Raw genomic sequence first — 15,502 nt, 5'->3', positions numbered from 1 at the left:
ACCACGCAAACTTACTTCCTGCTGCGCAGCCCACATGGGAACAACTCTGCATCAGAGTGTAGGGACACAAAATTTGCCTCCCCAAAATGCATCTCTTTGGCATGAGGATTAATTGAGGTTGATTATTTTTAAGGTCCCAAAGGAAGAACCTTTGACCTTTCCCCTAACTGTCTGAAGGAATATAGATAGAGGACGTGCTCCAGGAAAGAACTATCACCATAGGTAGTGACGGTGTGAAGTAGGTGTGTAGACAGGGAGGGACCTGGCAAAGTCTGTTATAATGCCACACTGGGTCCCACGGTCTCTGCAGGCCCAGCAAATGTGTGTTTATCAAACATCTGCGTTCCCTTCTCCATGTCACCTGCCTTCCTCTCCTTCCTTGAAAGTCACAACCCCTACTCCCAACACTGTCTCTGGTCTCTAGTGCTGACAACAGTATTTAAAGTGAGGGTTTTGACCGTTTTGGTGAATTTTTTCCCGGGTTTCTCCCACGTATATATATTATTAAGTTTTTGTTGTTGTTGTCTGATCTTTTCCTATTAATCTTTCTCATGTCAGTTTGATTCTTAGACCAGCCAGAAGAATGTAGAAAGGTCGAGCAAAATTTCTTCTTCCCTGACAAGAGAAACGAAAAGAACTTCAATACGGATGGAGTGTGAGGAGGGGCAGAATGGAAGATTAATCCTCCCAGCAAACCTGCAAGTTAGATATCTTGTCTGTTTCACAAAAGACGTCAAACTGCTTGCCTCAAGTCACACAGCTTCTTCAGACAGAAGGGGGATTTCAGCCTAAGGAAGTTTTCCTGAACTAGACAGGCTATGAGCTTGTAATTATAAATGGATGCCAATGAATAAAATTACCATTCCAATCCTAAATGGATTAGAAATGGATGTCTGTGCTTTAGGAGGAAAAGACTTCTCAGATAAGAAAATATACCCCAAGTTCCAGGAATAACTGAGAAAACTTTACTGGGCCAACTACAGGAGAAAAGAGCAAGATGTCTAGTACATGACAGTCCTGTTCATCATATCTGCTAAGCTGAACTTCACTTAATAAATAAATCAAACTTTTAATGCTAGTTATCCTCCAGAGAAGGAAAATTCTTCCTAGTTGGCAGAAAACATTCATTCAGATCAAGAGTTCTTGGCACTAAGAAAACACTTGATTCTAAATGTTCTTACCATCACCTAAAAAATGTGCATACCAAATAAGAGATTAACAAAAGAGATTAACCATTCCAACCATAAACCCAACCTTTAGAAACAGATGTCTGTGGACCACACATCTGAACAAAAATCTACAAACAAGGGTGTATAGGCAGTGCCCACCAGTGTTTGTTAAAAAGAATCCCTAATAGTGCTGAAGTCATGTTGACGAGCCCAGTTTACGAGACTAATACTAACCACTAGTGCTGCAAAGACCGCACAGTTTTACATTTTCCTGAACATGCTTTTTTACATCTGCTTATGCATCTAGAATGCTAAGTTGTGAAAAAGCGGGCGCAGGATGAGCAGGCTGGGCCACCGACAGGGCAAACTGGTCTGTCACCCTCCCGAGCCTCCTCCTTCCCAAGTTCTGCAGGGAGAGGAAGCAGGTGCAGGTGGCTGTGGTTCCAAATCCTGGAGCAGATCTGGAGCCCCTGCCTTCGGGTTTCTTCATGATGCCCCCACTGCCTTATGTCCCCATGGGGGTCTGGGGATAAAGGTAATGACAAAGGTAGTCTTCCCCATAAGGCGGCCCTCCAGCTCTATGAATTAAAATTCTATGAATTCACATACCGCAGAACACCAAAGGAACCAATTATATCCCAAAGACCCTGAAGATCAAGCTGTTAACGTTCTCTTTTAAAAAGAATGAAAAGATCCCAGATTCTGGGTCTAAGAGAAGAACAAACGCTATCTGACTGAGTCAAGTGTTCATGCCAAAGGCCTGACTTGTGGTGAGACAATCTTATAATGAGGGCCCCTGGCATGTGAGTTAATTGGGGTCCACTGTGAAAGGAGCCCAAGACTTAGTCTCAAACCCAGCTCACTTCTGCTTTGTGGAGAACAGGCAGGTGCCTTCTTAAAAACCATTACAACCCAAGCCACACCTGGAAAACAAACATGTTTCAGCCAACACAAATCCCTGGCAGAAGGCCTTCCAATATCCTTTCTGCAGGTTCAACCCACCAGGTTCAACACGTGGATAATTTTAAAATTAATAGCAACAGCTACCTCATGCTGAGTGCTTGTAGTAGGCGTCATGCAAGTCACCTTTCACTCTCTCTCTCATTCATCATACCCTGACACAGGTTTGCTATTCTTGCCATCCTACAGATAAAGAAACTGAGGCTCAGAAATGAACTAGTTGAGACAACTGGACAGCCACATGCAAAAGAATAAATTTGAACCCTATCTCATACCATATATAAAAATTAACTCAAAATGAATCAAAGACCTAAAGACCTAGGAGCCAAAAGAAAACAGAGGTAAATCTTTGTCACCTTGGATTCTAAGATAGGACACAAAAGCACAATCAACAAAAGAAAAAAAATTAATAACTGCTCTTCACCAGAATTAAAAACCTCTATGCTCCAAAGGACATTATCTAGAAAGTGAAAAGAACATCCATGAAATGGGAAAAGACTTGCACATGATGTATCTGGTAAGGGACCTGTATCTAGAATATATAAGGAACTCTTAACAATTCAACAATAAAAAGACCTTGAACAGACATTTTCCCAAAGGAGACATACAAATGGCCAATAAGCACCTGGAAAGATGCTCAACATCATTAGCCACCAGGGAACATAAAACCACAAGAGGTAATGCCTCACACCCACCAGAACGGCTCCAACAACATGGTGCAGCCACTTGGGAAAACTGTCTGGCAGTTCCTCCCAAAGGTAAACATAGGGTTCACGTGTGCTCCTATAATTCCACTCCTAGGTATATATCCGAGAAAAATTAAAACACACGTCTACACAAAAAAACTGTACACGAATGCTCACAGCAGCATTACTCATAACAACCAAAAGGTAGAAACAACCCAAATGTCCAACAAATGCTGAATGGAAAAACAAAATGTGTTATATCCATATAATGGAATATTACTTGGTCCAGGAAAAGGAATGTAATACTGATGCATGCTACACCATGGATAAAAATACGATGCTAAGTGAAGGAAGCCAGTCACAAAAGGCCACACACTACACGATTCTATTTATATGAAGTGTCCAGAATAAGCAAACACTCAGAGACAGAAAGAAGAGTAGTGGTTGCTTAAGGGAAACAGGGGATTGAGTGACCGCTAAAGAATACAGGGTTTCTTTTTTGAGGTGATGGAGATCTTCTAAAATTGACTATGGTTATACAACCCTAAATATGTTAAAATCCACTGACTTTGTATACCTTAAATGGGTGATTTGTATGGTGTGTGAATTATAACTCCATAAAGCTACTACCAAAAGATTTTTTTTTAAGTGAACTAAGACATTAAGTGAAGGAAACAGGTTCACAACTGGCTCCAACCAAGTCTAGTGCCCAGGCTCTGCATCTACACTGTGCTGCTTTCCAAAGTGCAAACGACAGCTCTCCAGCCACCTGCACAAATCTACACTTAAAGCTTTTCCAACAAAGCAGTGATGGAGCATGAGACACAGGAAAAATGCCTTCAAATAGCTTCTAGTTTTAAAAATAGACCTGTTGTCAGATAGAAGAGACGAGGCCTGCACTCCATATATACATAAAGTTATAATGCATAGTATAGTATATGCCTTGGCTCTTCTGATAATAACCTGTAGTGCAGGACATATTATATCAACTATGACATACAGTATATATTATAATACAGATAATTATCCCAAAGGATGGCCCATAAGAGAGGGTCAGATCACATCCATGGAAACACAGAGATTTATTTCTACTAGAAGAAAAACCCAAACATTCCCCTAAACACTGACTAAAATTATTTCTAGTGAAACAAAATATAGAGTAAAATCCTCAACATTTAATCATTCTGGACATACCCAAAACAAAGTGGGGAAAGTCTTATGATGATGTTCAATTTTTCCATCTTAAATAGGGACTTGACATCCCAGATCTGAGGTTTATTTCTAAGCTAGGGCTTTGCAATGCACATATTCCACTGTAGAAATCTGTTCCTTTAGTGCTGAGGTCTGAAATAAGCCTTCCAGTGTACTAAATCATTAACCTAGGGGAGAACGTACGCCTTGGACCTCATTTTAAAGGGGGGCTCAGTTACTAAAGTTTCCAAAGAGTCTTAAGATCCTACAGCAGTGCATCCTCCCACGGACTGTAGGACCAGACTGTCCTTTTCTGATTCTAGGCCACTACCTCCACCTTGTGGCCGCAGCTAAACGATAGGGGTCCCAGTTCCAGCCCCAGAGTCTCCTTAGGAGCCTGGGAACAAATACAAGGGAGAAGCTGTTTAAATCACTGACAGCCATCACCACGGAGGTCTTGATCAAGTGACAATCTCACAACACCAACCATTGTGAGAATTTCACTTGGTCACCTGGTTAACTCTAAAGTGTTAACTCATACCAATAGCAATTACTTGGTGTGTCAGGGACTTACACAAGAATCTTCAAAGTTTTAACCTGAACAGAACTGGCTACGGCCTATCCTGGAAATTAAACAGGTGAACTTCAGGAAAAAGTGTTTTTAAACCATAGGCAGTGGAGGAGTCTTCTAAATTTAGAAATTGCATCTGAATTCCAAAGGTGAATGGTAAGAATAGATTACTGCGGATATGAATAATAAACAGTCAACCCTTGGCAACTGAATTTTTTTGTTCTCTCACCTGGAAGGAATGAAAAAAATTTGAGGGCCATTATGCACAGTCTTGGAAAACCCAGTGACATTCCACCCTTTGATATTGGTAGATACAAGAATAACAAACACACAAAAGTCAGTTAGATTAGTTTAAAACAAACCCTGACTTCCTCTCAAACCTGACCTTCCCATCATAGTTCCATTCTCGGATACAGTGATGAAATAAGAGCAGTTGGCAGGAACTAAGATGCACAGAAAGATCCTAAAATCGGGATAAATCAGACAACTTTGCGTGAAAGAATTGGCCAAGTCATGAAAATGGGAACTGGGATCCAAATTCCAAACAGCTGGAAGATGCTAATCAGTATTCTGAATTTTACATGGAAACCAGGTAGCAGCAGGCTATGGCCAAGGGAAAACAAATGAGCGTGGGGTAAAGTATCAGGGAGCATCTAGGCCAGAGCTAACAGGCACTTCTGTCTGGCACAGCAGCCTGGATGGACTGATGACGGCTGTCCTCATGCTGTGTGTTGGAGTACAACAACCAGCTGGGACTCCTAAGGCGGGGCCCGGGCTCAAATCCCAACGTCTACCAAGGGCAATGTCCAAGCGGACTGTGTGCTCTTACCCTCCACCTTGTGTACCTTTTTAAGCTTGCCACTCCTGAGTTTAGTTTGTGCTTCTCTGTTTACAAACGGAAAACTTGAGCCCAGAGAAGTTGACACAGCTAATGCAAAATCATACAATTAGTCAGTGGCTGAATCAGGATAAACAACTGAGTCTGTGACGCTGTATCTGGGAAATCTAGATGAGAAAAGACAGGGTTCATATAAGGTTGCTAATAATTCAAAGAAGGAAAGTGTTAACTCCTTGTTCTGAAGAACCCTTGAAAGAAAAGTTTTAGTTCCACAGCCACACTGTCTCAGGAACTACCACAGAAATGATCCTGTGGTTAAAAAAACATTCTTCCCCTTTGCAGCAGGAACCTAACATTTCCTGCCTGTAAATCAGCACATCACAACATATCTCCTGAAACTTGATTAACTGTGGTTAAAGAAAGAGAAAGTGTGAGAGAGTGAGCAGGTGCTATGCAGATCTGCCAGTGTGTACTTCAGAAATGAAGTCTCCACGGGGGAAGAGAAAGTTGGAAAATGTTTTTCACTGGTATTCCTCAGGACATCTTAAAGCTTGAAAGAACAGTTGATGAAATGAGACCAAACAAACAAAAAACGCCTACATATTCTTACCTGTTCTAATGTAAGCTGCTTAGAAATGGTATCATTCTCCAGTTTTTTAATTTTCTTCATCAGTTTGTTGACCTGGAATTCCTGCTCCTGTTCGAGATGCTGTTCTAGTTCAGCTTTCTCATGCTGCAGCTGGAAAAATGAAAAGAACACAGATGTGGAAACCACGACATTCAAAAGCCATGGACACACTGGCTCCAAAAGCTGGTTAAACTGAGTGAGAGAGCATCAGCCAAGTGACATGACTCACTTCTGTTCATGTATCCAAACGTACACCTAGAAACCTGCTCCTAACTGACTCCTCTAACATATAACCAAAAACTGTAGTGTAAAGACATAGACACTTGATCTTAGCCCAAAGGCCGAGAAATGATAGGGCAAATATATCTGAGCATCAAACCACGATCAATCACCAATCTCAATTTTTAAAAATATATAAGTGGTTGTCTCTGTAGGGAAGAATTAGGGATGAGGTAAGGAAGGAAACTTACTTTTCAGCATATATATATATAACCCTTGGTACTTTTAAATTTTTATACCATGGGCATAAAAATTATTAGGTTAAAAAAATTGGAATTTTGCAACTGTCAGTTTTTATTAAACTGCTTACTTGCATTTATACAGTGCGTGTAGAGGGGGAAGAGATGTTACCATCACGAAACATACTTAGTAAATTATTCTGAATGCTATTTCCCAGTGTACTAGCAAGCAGGCTCTGCAAGAATCAGTATGAATAATTAACTTTCTGTAATTTGACCAAACATCACACCTCCTACCTCTTCCCTAAAAACCAAGAGGGAAGGCCACTGATTTATGCAATTAAAAGATAAGGTTATGGTGTCGTTGCAAAAGAAAAAAACGTTTAAACGTACTCCAACCTTCAAAACCATAAGGAAATGAGAGAAACTGAGTGGACACACGACAGCAGGGGCTCTCAGTAATAACTATGCATTATTTCCAAACATTCTCAACTGGGAGGGGTTGTGGATTCACAGGGGGGGATGAAAGGAATGATAGCCACAGGGCCGGGTGTTTTCAGAACCAAGGGGAGATTAAGGTAAAAGCTATTAAAAACAATGAAGCACACATAGTTTGATCTGGGGGTCCAAGATGACACCAGTCCCTAACTCTACCTTCAAAATCCTTTCTTCAGCCAGGCACTGCGTCCCAGGCTTGACACATGCATGAGGCAGGTATGATCACCCCCCATCTCATATGTGACATAACAAGGTACTGGATCAACGTCATTCAGCTGGAGAGCGGCAGAGCTTGGGGCCTAAATCCTGCTCTGAACTCTAAGCCAGAGTTCTCCCACCAGATCTGGAGCAAACCTCAGGGGCTGACTTCAGACTCCTCCATCCCAGAGTGCCTAGTGCACCCTCGCCGTCTGGAAGGTCAAGTGATTAAACATGGCAAACAAGAAGGCACACGTGCTTGCCCAGGGGATGTCACGTCTCTCTGCAAACCTGGCATAGGGGGCGATGGACAGGAGAGAAAGCTCAGCTGGGCCTGCTCAACCTCCAAATGGCTACATCTAACCATCTCCACATTTGAGACAATTTCCACTGCTCTGAAAGCACCATACTTGGTTTAAATTTTTTTTTAAAAAACCTTAAAATCTGACATTGTCTTCCAACACTGGAAATATTGACTAAACAGATGCTGTTTTTCCTCCAACTGTTTTTGATGTGCAACTCTGAAAAAAGCTGGTCAACCTTGCAGGGACCCAGGGAAAAAAAATCAGATGCAAAGAGGTGCTTACAGTGACAAGTCTATTTTTAGCTAGCTCTTTAAAACTCAGGTTCTGCAAGACCAAGCAGTAATTAAAAGAACCAAGAGGAACGGACAGAGAATGAGAAGAGTTCCCAGTAACTCACAGAGAAAAAAATGTGACAATGAGTGTGTATATGTCCATGAATGACTGAAAAATTGTGCTGAACACTGGAATTTGACACAACATTGTAAAATGATTATAAATCAATAAAAAGTGTTAAAAAAAAAAAAAGGAGAGTTCCCAGCATTTATGCCACAAAAGACCCCAATGGAACAGGTAACACTTAGGAGGAAAAAACAGCCAAACATTTGCATCTTCATCTAACACTTATACTCTGTAAACACGAGATGTCTTCTATCTGCAGGTACTATGTTAGAGGCAGTAAAATCTACAGCTAAGATATCCTCACCCTAAAATAGTTTATGAACACTAAGCTTAAATGATATCTACTGGTTTTAGAAAAATGAACTTTAGTCTTAAAATCTTTAAACTATTTGCATATTTTTTATATTAGCTGTGTTCTCCTCCAATATGTTTGCAGTTGCTGCCATTTTTATTTGAAAGAGCCCCCTTCCTCCTTTTTTTAGCGTTATGTTTCTGCCTTGAGGTAAATTAAAACAATAAAGGATGCAATCTAATGCTGAAAACTCTCTTGCCCCCCAAGCAGCATTTGTCACAGAATATTAATCTGAGAAAATGTAAGGTTCTCACTGGCTTAGAGAGAAATACTCATATACAAGCAGATGGTCCAACACTGTCAATATCTGATTAGGTATTTCCTTTAAGAATATAGATTAAATTAGCAATGAAATCCACAAAAGCTCTCAATTTTAAGAGACTTTTTTCCTCTCAAGAGCAGTACCCTAAGGAAAATTTGATGGTTAACCTGTCATTACCAGAACTCAAGTGAGGTCCCTGGGTTACACTAACTCATTTGGAAAATATCAAGCCATTGTGAGATGTAACTGCCCAAGATTCACAGTTCTCATCGTCCCCAAAGGACAGACCTGAAACAAACAGCTCTGCTGCCTGCTTTGTTCTGCCATCTCTCGGGTGACAGGCAATCTAGGGGCAGGGCATGGAGTTTCCCAACAGAACACAAGAAACAGAAAATACGTTTCTTCCTTAGAACAAAGAAACCTCCAATAAAAAGAGAAACATGGTGAGAAATACAGAAATAACCACACCCCCAAAATAATCACGAGGTGAGAGTTAAGAGGAGCAAGGAGAAGGGCACAGAGCAGGGGAAGGCGTCTTGAGAAACCAACAGCCATAGAGTTTGCCTCGTTAACAGTTTGAGAAAAATTCAGAAATCGTTTCTGTTTTAAACAGATACCATGTAAATTCAAGCCATTTGGCCCCAGTGGAGCTTAAACCAACACCCTGAATCCACTTGCTTATTTTAAATGCACTGATTTTGAGGGAGTAGGTGGAGGTAATTAGGTTTACTTATTTATTAAGTTTTTTAATGGAGGTACTGGGGATTGAACCCAGGACCTCATGCATGCTATCTATGCACATAATCTACCACTGAGTTATACCCTCCCCTACTCACCTGCCTATTTCAAAGCTGTATTAACCCATGACACCATACACAAAAACCCTAAAAGGAAGCACAGTTTAGGCTGATCTAGGACTAGCTATCAGAAGCAATGAACTCCAGTTTCATCTCTGAGTAGCATCTTCAATATGGGCACAAAATTCAAGACATGATTTTAAATTTCTCATCAAAGGTCTTAAAACTTTGGGTGATTTTTTATCTTCTAATAAATTGAGATCCTGAACAAGAACAAAAATCATTCAACTAAGAAGTAAATAGTCAAGCAAATTCTATTAATGTGTTTGAAAATAAACTTAGGTGTCTGCCTTAAATATATCTAAAGCAAAATGCTTAGGCAGATTAAAATTTGTTTTAAAAATCAGAATTTTCTATAAATACACCTCTTATAAAGTCAATCTTGGGGAGAAGCTATAGCTCAGTGGTAGAGTATGTGCTTAGCATGCATAGGTCTTGGGTTCAATTCCAAGTACCTCCATTAAAAAATAAGTAAATAAACCTAATTAATCCCCCTCTAAAACCCAAAAAACTCAGTCTCAAAGATTACTCTTATCTGTGCAATATATTGCTAACATAAACCACCAAACAAAAAACCCTAGTAGAATGGCATTTATGGTATACAACAGATGATCCACTGGCAGCACACTGTCAATGGAATTAGGGTTATAAAAATAAATGTCTGCTCCTTAGGAATCACCATGAAAAACGTACTAACATAAGTGGAAAAGCCATAAGCAAAGATATAACTATAAACCTGTAAAATTCGAAGTACTAAAACTTGAGCATTTTCTTATTGTCTCCACTCACATACGAAGTCCCAAAGCAAATTTCCAGTCCATTAAAAAAGTACAAGTGTAGCATTAATTTGATCTAAAACAGGCTAGCCTTAAGCATCATTGAATTACCAATAATTATTGTCTTCCTCATGATTTACAAAAGCTTTCTGGAGCCACTTCAGTGAACCAGGCTTCCAACAAAAGAGATTCAAGGACTCTTCACTGAATGAGTTTTATTCAGGGTAACTCTCTCCAGCAGGTAGAGGGCCTGAGAGCCGTTCACCTGAGAGAAACACCACAGGTGCACACAGAGGTTGGCTGTCGAACCAGGCCACCCACCCGGCACACAGCAGGTTTGGCAAATCCCAGGCCAAGCGAAGTGTGTTTGCAAGTCCGGGCCTGTTGTCAATCCAGCCAGTGCCAAGTGAGGCACACCTTCTGGCCACCTGCCCCAGGGCCCCGCTTTCTCAGTGCAGCTTGAGAATAAACCCAAGACGCCCCCACCTCTGTTTTCACTTGTCAACACTAGTAACTCCCTCTGTGTACTGCCCACGGTTCTGCAACCAGCACCCCCGTTTGCTGACGACTGCCAAGGACCAGAGTTACCCGCACTGGCCTAAGTATAGGCCACTATAGTTCAGCAACTACATTAAATCACTGGACTGTCAGGAACAGCTACCATGTAGTTAATGTGGGCTTTGAGAAAAAGTTCAGAACTCTCTCTCACAACACTGAGTCTCTTAACCAGCTTTTTAACTGCTTTGCTGAGGAGCCTGAGCAGAAAGTCAGCCTCCCACCCCAAACTCAGTGCATCACCACTAAATGCCTCTTGGACCCACACTCATTCCCACCTCCTTCCCCCTTCTGTCACTGGTACCATTATTCTCTGCCAACACCTCACATTTCATCAGTCACCAGGGGGCATTAAGTCAGCCCCCATAACCGCTGTCAAACACACCCTGTTCTTCCTGTGCTCGCCGCCCCAGTCTAGCTCAGGCCTTTTCTTCTTCACTGGGCCGCAGCCAAGGGCTCCTCATGGGTCTCCCCAGGTCCAGTGCAGATCATGCTAGCAGAAAAACCCTACTATTTCAATTCCCTACTCAAAACCTTTTAATGGCCCCATACTACTTACAGAGGAAGTCCAAATTTGTTGGCAAGACATTCAAGCCCTTCAACAAACCAGTCCCCATGCAAGTCTCCCTTGCTTTCCTCATGCTACTTTCACACTCAGCCCAAGTAACAGTTTAAGGTTTGCAAACATAAATGCCTTCAGGGCCCAGGCGTCTGGCAAACAAAGAATGATGGATCTGAGCACAGAGAGCAGTGCTAACTGCCTTTAAAGGAACAGCTTGTGTCTTTTTCTAAAAGATCTTCTTCTGAAAAAGCACATTTTAAATGAAACCCATCATGCTAAGCAAATGTGTCTGGAGACCACTCTGGTGCAGGGGATTCAGACGGCAAGCCCTGCCAGTCACAACACAGGGCCACTCTAACACAAGCCGCCGTACATCCCGAGCTCACACTCCGGTCACGCTGTGCCCTCTGCCTACAGTACCTCAATCCCTCCCCCCAACTTACTGAACCTGGGGGATGACTCAAAAGGTCCTCCCACAGGCCAGCAGCACAGCGTATGCTCCTCCCGCTTTAGGCTGGGATGAGCACAGTGTAGCTCTCGTGCAATTTCACGTCTGCATCTTCATGCCTCGTTCACCGTGGTTTTCATATCCTTCCTACTAGTTCTAAAAGCAGCCAACACTTCAAGGCACTAGTTACTACATACCAAGCACTTTATGCACATTGTCCCATCTCTATGGTAGGTACCACCATCTGCATTTTACAGTGACAACACCACAGCTTACAGAAGTCAGGGAACCTGCCCAGAGTCGCACAGCTGGTCAGGGGTAGATCCTGGGTTAAAACACAGGGTTCTGACTTCAAAGTCTCTGTCTTCATCCTTGACGTGTGCTGCCACCCTGGGTACTTTCTCAATCACCCATACAGCACGGCAAGCTCTATGAGCAGGAGGGACCATGACTTAATTCTCCTCCAGGGCATCTAGAAAATGCCTTATCTATGCAAGTACTGACTGGATCAATGGTAATGACCTCATTTCCTATGGACTCTCTGCCCCTAGATTAAGCCTCAGGATAAGCAAAACAACCAGGCAAGTGTGAAAGATACCACCAGCATATATAGAGTACTCAGGTGGCCATCACCCAAATTATGAAATGTTAACAGTGCCATCTCCCTAATGTGTCCCTTCCAGATCTCAGCCCTCTATCCCCTGGAGGTCATCACTCTCCTAATTCTTTTGGCATTCATTCCCTTGCACCTTTTTTCTTAAAAGATTATATTGCCTATGTACTTATTCCTAAACTTTAGTTTTGCTTGGTTTTGTATTCTTGTTTGGCTGGCATCTTCTGCTAAATGAAATTATGATTTCATTCATATTGAGTTATTGAGTCTAAATGTGGTGTGTATTTTTACTGCCTTAAATTATTCCACTGGATGAGTATATCACAATTTGTCCACTCTACGGATGATGGCTATTTAGGTGACTTCTAGTGTTTTTATTGTCGTGAACAATGCCACAAAGAACATTCTTCTACACATCTGGTGCACATGTGCAAACATTATAAAATATATCCAGGAATGGAGCTGCTAGGTTAAAGATGATGAATATTTCCAACTTCATTAGGTAATGTCAAATTACTTTTTAAATGGTTGACGCTACTTCCATTCTCTGACAGCAAGCATGAGAATTCTCTCCAGTAACATCTCTCTGGTTTATTTTGCCTTTCCTGATTACTCATGGGGTTGTGTTTTTTCATTTGGTCCCTGGCCATTTGGCTATCTGCTTATATGAAGAGCTAGTTCAAGTCCACAGCCATTTTCTCTTTGGGGTTGTCGTTTTTCTTACTTATCTGTAGTTGGGGGTTGGTTACATATGTTAAGAATATCTTCTTCCTCTGTGGCTTGTCCTTGCATTCTCTTAACATGATTTTCTATGTTATGTCTTTGGTCTTTTTTCTCTAGACATTAATTAATGACAACACTCCCAAATTTATAACTCTAGCCTAGACTGCTCTGTTGAGAGAACCTGTCCAGCTGCCCTATTTGTTACTGACTGGATGTTTAGACATCTCAGCTGAACTTCCGACCTCCCCACTCCAAGTCTATTCCACTTGCTGTCTTTCCCATCTTAAAAGATGCTGATTCTAGTCTTCCAGTCATTGAGGCCAGAAGCAAATTTCCATGATCTTGTCTTTTGCTCACATTCACTTCAAATCCACCCCAAAATCCTAGAGAATATTCCTTCAAAATGCACCCAGGAGCCAATGAAATTTTATTTGTGGGTGAAACTTGTGGCCTAGGATGATGATATCTTCCTTGAGAAAATTCCATTTTCTTCTGCCAGGCACCCTACATCTGGATCTACTTTAATCCAAAACCACAGCTTCGTGTTCCCTGGTTCACCAGGTGACGGAAAACGGACTCACTCTTACCCTGAAGGTAGCTCGTCACGACTGCAGCTTGAAGTGGGGGTGATGTCGCCCTCCCCGCCTCTGGCTGGCCCTGAGCTCTGATCTCTGCAAGCCCAGCTCCCCACAACTACCAGAAGCACAGCTCAGTTTCTCGGCTGCTCTGTAAGGAAGAGCAAATGCTCTCAGGACAAAAAGGAGCCTTGAGTGCTGGGTCTCCGTGGAAGTCCCGTCCTCCCCAGACCTTGGCCACACAGCTGCTCATGGTCTTGTCTGTTCTTTTATTTATCCTCAGTGAGGTTTGTCATACTTACCATATCTGTCATTTTCTAAGAAGAAAGGCACATACAACTTCTTTGCAAGGGAAAAAAACAGGTAGGCCCTTCCAGAAAAACACTTATGTTTTAAATGTTATTTTCTTGTCAGCATCCTCAACACCAGAATGAGCTCTCCCCGACGAGGCGAGCACCCCAGTACAACAGGCTTCCCATCCACTCAAAATACCTAAGGGGCTAAGCTTGCGTTTCCTAGATTTCCAATAGCATGATGTTGCTTAAAGCATTAACACCTTTAAGGACATCTAGTTAGGAAGAAGGTTTAAAAAAGATGTTCCACAAGCAAGATTTAAAAAGTCCTTTAGACTCTAGAGTCAACCTGCCCCCCCCCAAAAAAGTCCATTTTGTAAAAACTAGCAGTTTCTCCTTTGAAGAACAGAGTATTTAGCCCAAAGAAAGAATCCATTCTAAGCTGAGACCTCACTGTCAATTAAAATTAAAAGTCACATCCTTCCTAACCAGTTTATGAATAAAGAGGAAACAGGAAAGTAAACATAATTAGCAGCAGGATATAAGTCTGTATTTTAAGGTAATTACTAACTACTAACCAGGCTGACAGTAAACTGTTTCGAAAAGGAAAAAAAAAAAAAAAAGAAAAAACCTACCCAAGGAATACAAAGCATTGCAACATTTATACCTGCAAAGTTTTTAAATCATTTGAAAAAGCATTTCCGGTGATAGCTCAAGCCCATCTACAGGGAGGCCAAGGGTCCTTCAACACCAAGATCCACCTTCTCAACTAGAAATAACAATGCTTACCCCTGTGCTGGTGAATAAAGCAACCTCTCACTCCAGCTTCATCTCATTCTTTTTAATTTCCTTTTCCTTCTACCTTTACTTTCCACCTGCATGTTTCCATATTTTGTGAAACAAGTCAGCTTGGGAAGCTTCTAAGCGCTTAGTCTTGCCCTTACATTGTGGGCAGTCCAGGCTGATGTGTCGGCTCGAGCTGTGGCAACACACACACACACACACCACACACACAAACACAGTGAAAGAAACCCAGTGATTTCTTACCACTAAAGAATGGCGTCATTTACTGTATATTCTAATCACAATGCAAATTATGTTGGACTGAGAGATCTCTGGCACACTACTAACAGGAAAATTCTGGCTTCTAATTTGGCCTCTGGTGGTTGCAGCATTTGAAATGCATTAACAACATCCCAGAAGCCCTCTGCAGATGTATCGTAAGCCCCTTGCTTCATGAAAAGAAACAAAGAACACACAAAGCTGAGGTTCAGATCACTTGGAATGAAAAACAACAACAACAACAAAAAACCCCACCAACTTTGCCCCAAATGTTCTGTAAGCTCTTAGATTAATAGCAAATTTTTCTGATCAGCATGAACAGCCCCCTAAAGCTAAAAGCCAAGGGGGCCCATGGTTGAGCCACCTTAATGAAGAACATATTTCAAGGTCTCTTCCCTCCTGTCAAGGGAGAACGGGTTTTCACTGGAATGGATGCAATGGCAGAGTTTGCCTCGGTGCCTTTAAAATTAACTAAACAGAATTTCCTACGTGTTTATTGCCCTGATGTGATTCTGCTGCCTGC

General features: G+C 41.8%; 1 protein-coding gene across 1 annotated transcript in view; it reads right to left on the bottom strand.

The window, feature by feature from the left end:
* The window catches only part of CCDC6 (coiled-coil domain containing 6), a 104,619-nt gene that overhangs the window by 32,165 nt on the left and 56,952 nt on the right, over positions 1-15,502 (bottom strand). Inside the window, exon 3 of the mRNA XM_006209096.3 lies at positions 6,026-6,154. Coding sequence (XP_006209158.2) covers positions 6,026-6,154 — 129 coding nt within the window. The remainder of the gene's footprint in view (positions 1-6,025; positions 6,155-15,502) is intronic.

Source organism: Vicugna pacos, chromosome 11 (assembly GCF_048564905.1).
Source record: "Vicugna pacos chromosome 11, VicPac4, whole genome shotgun sequence".
In the NCBI taxonomy this organism is placed as follows: Eukaryota; Metazoa; Chordata; class Mammalia; order Artiodactyla; family Camelidae; genus Vicugna; species Vicugna pacos.
The sequence above is the reverse complement of the archived record's forward strand: the minus strand, read 5'-3'. Positions and strand labels throughout refer to the sequence as shown.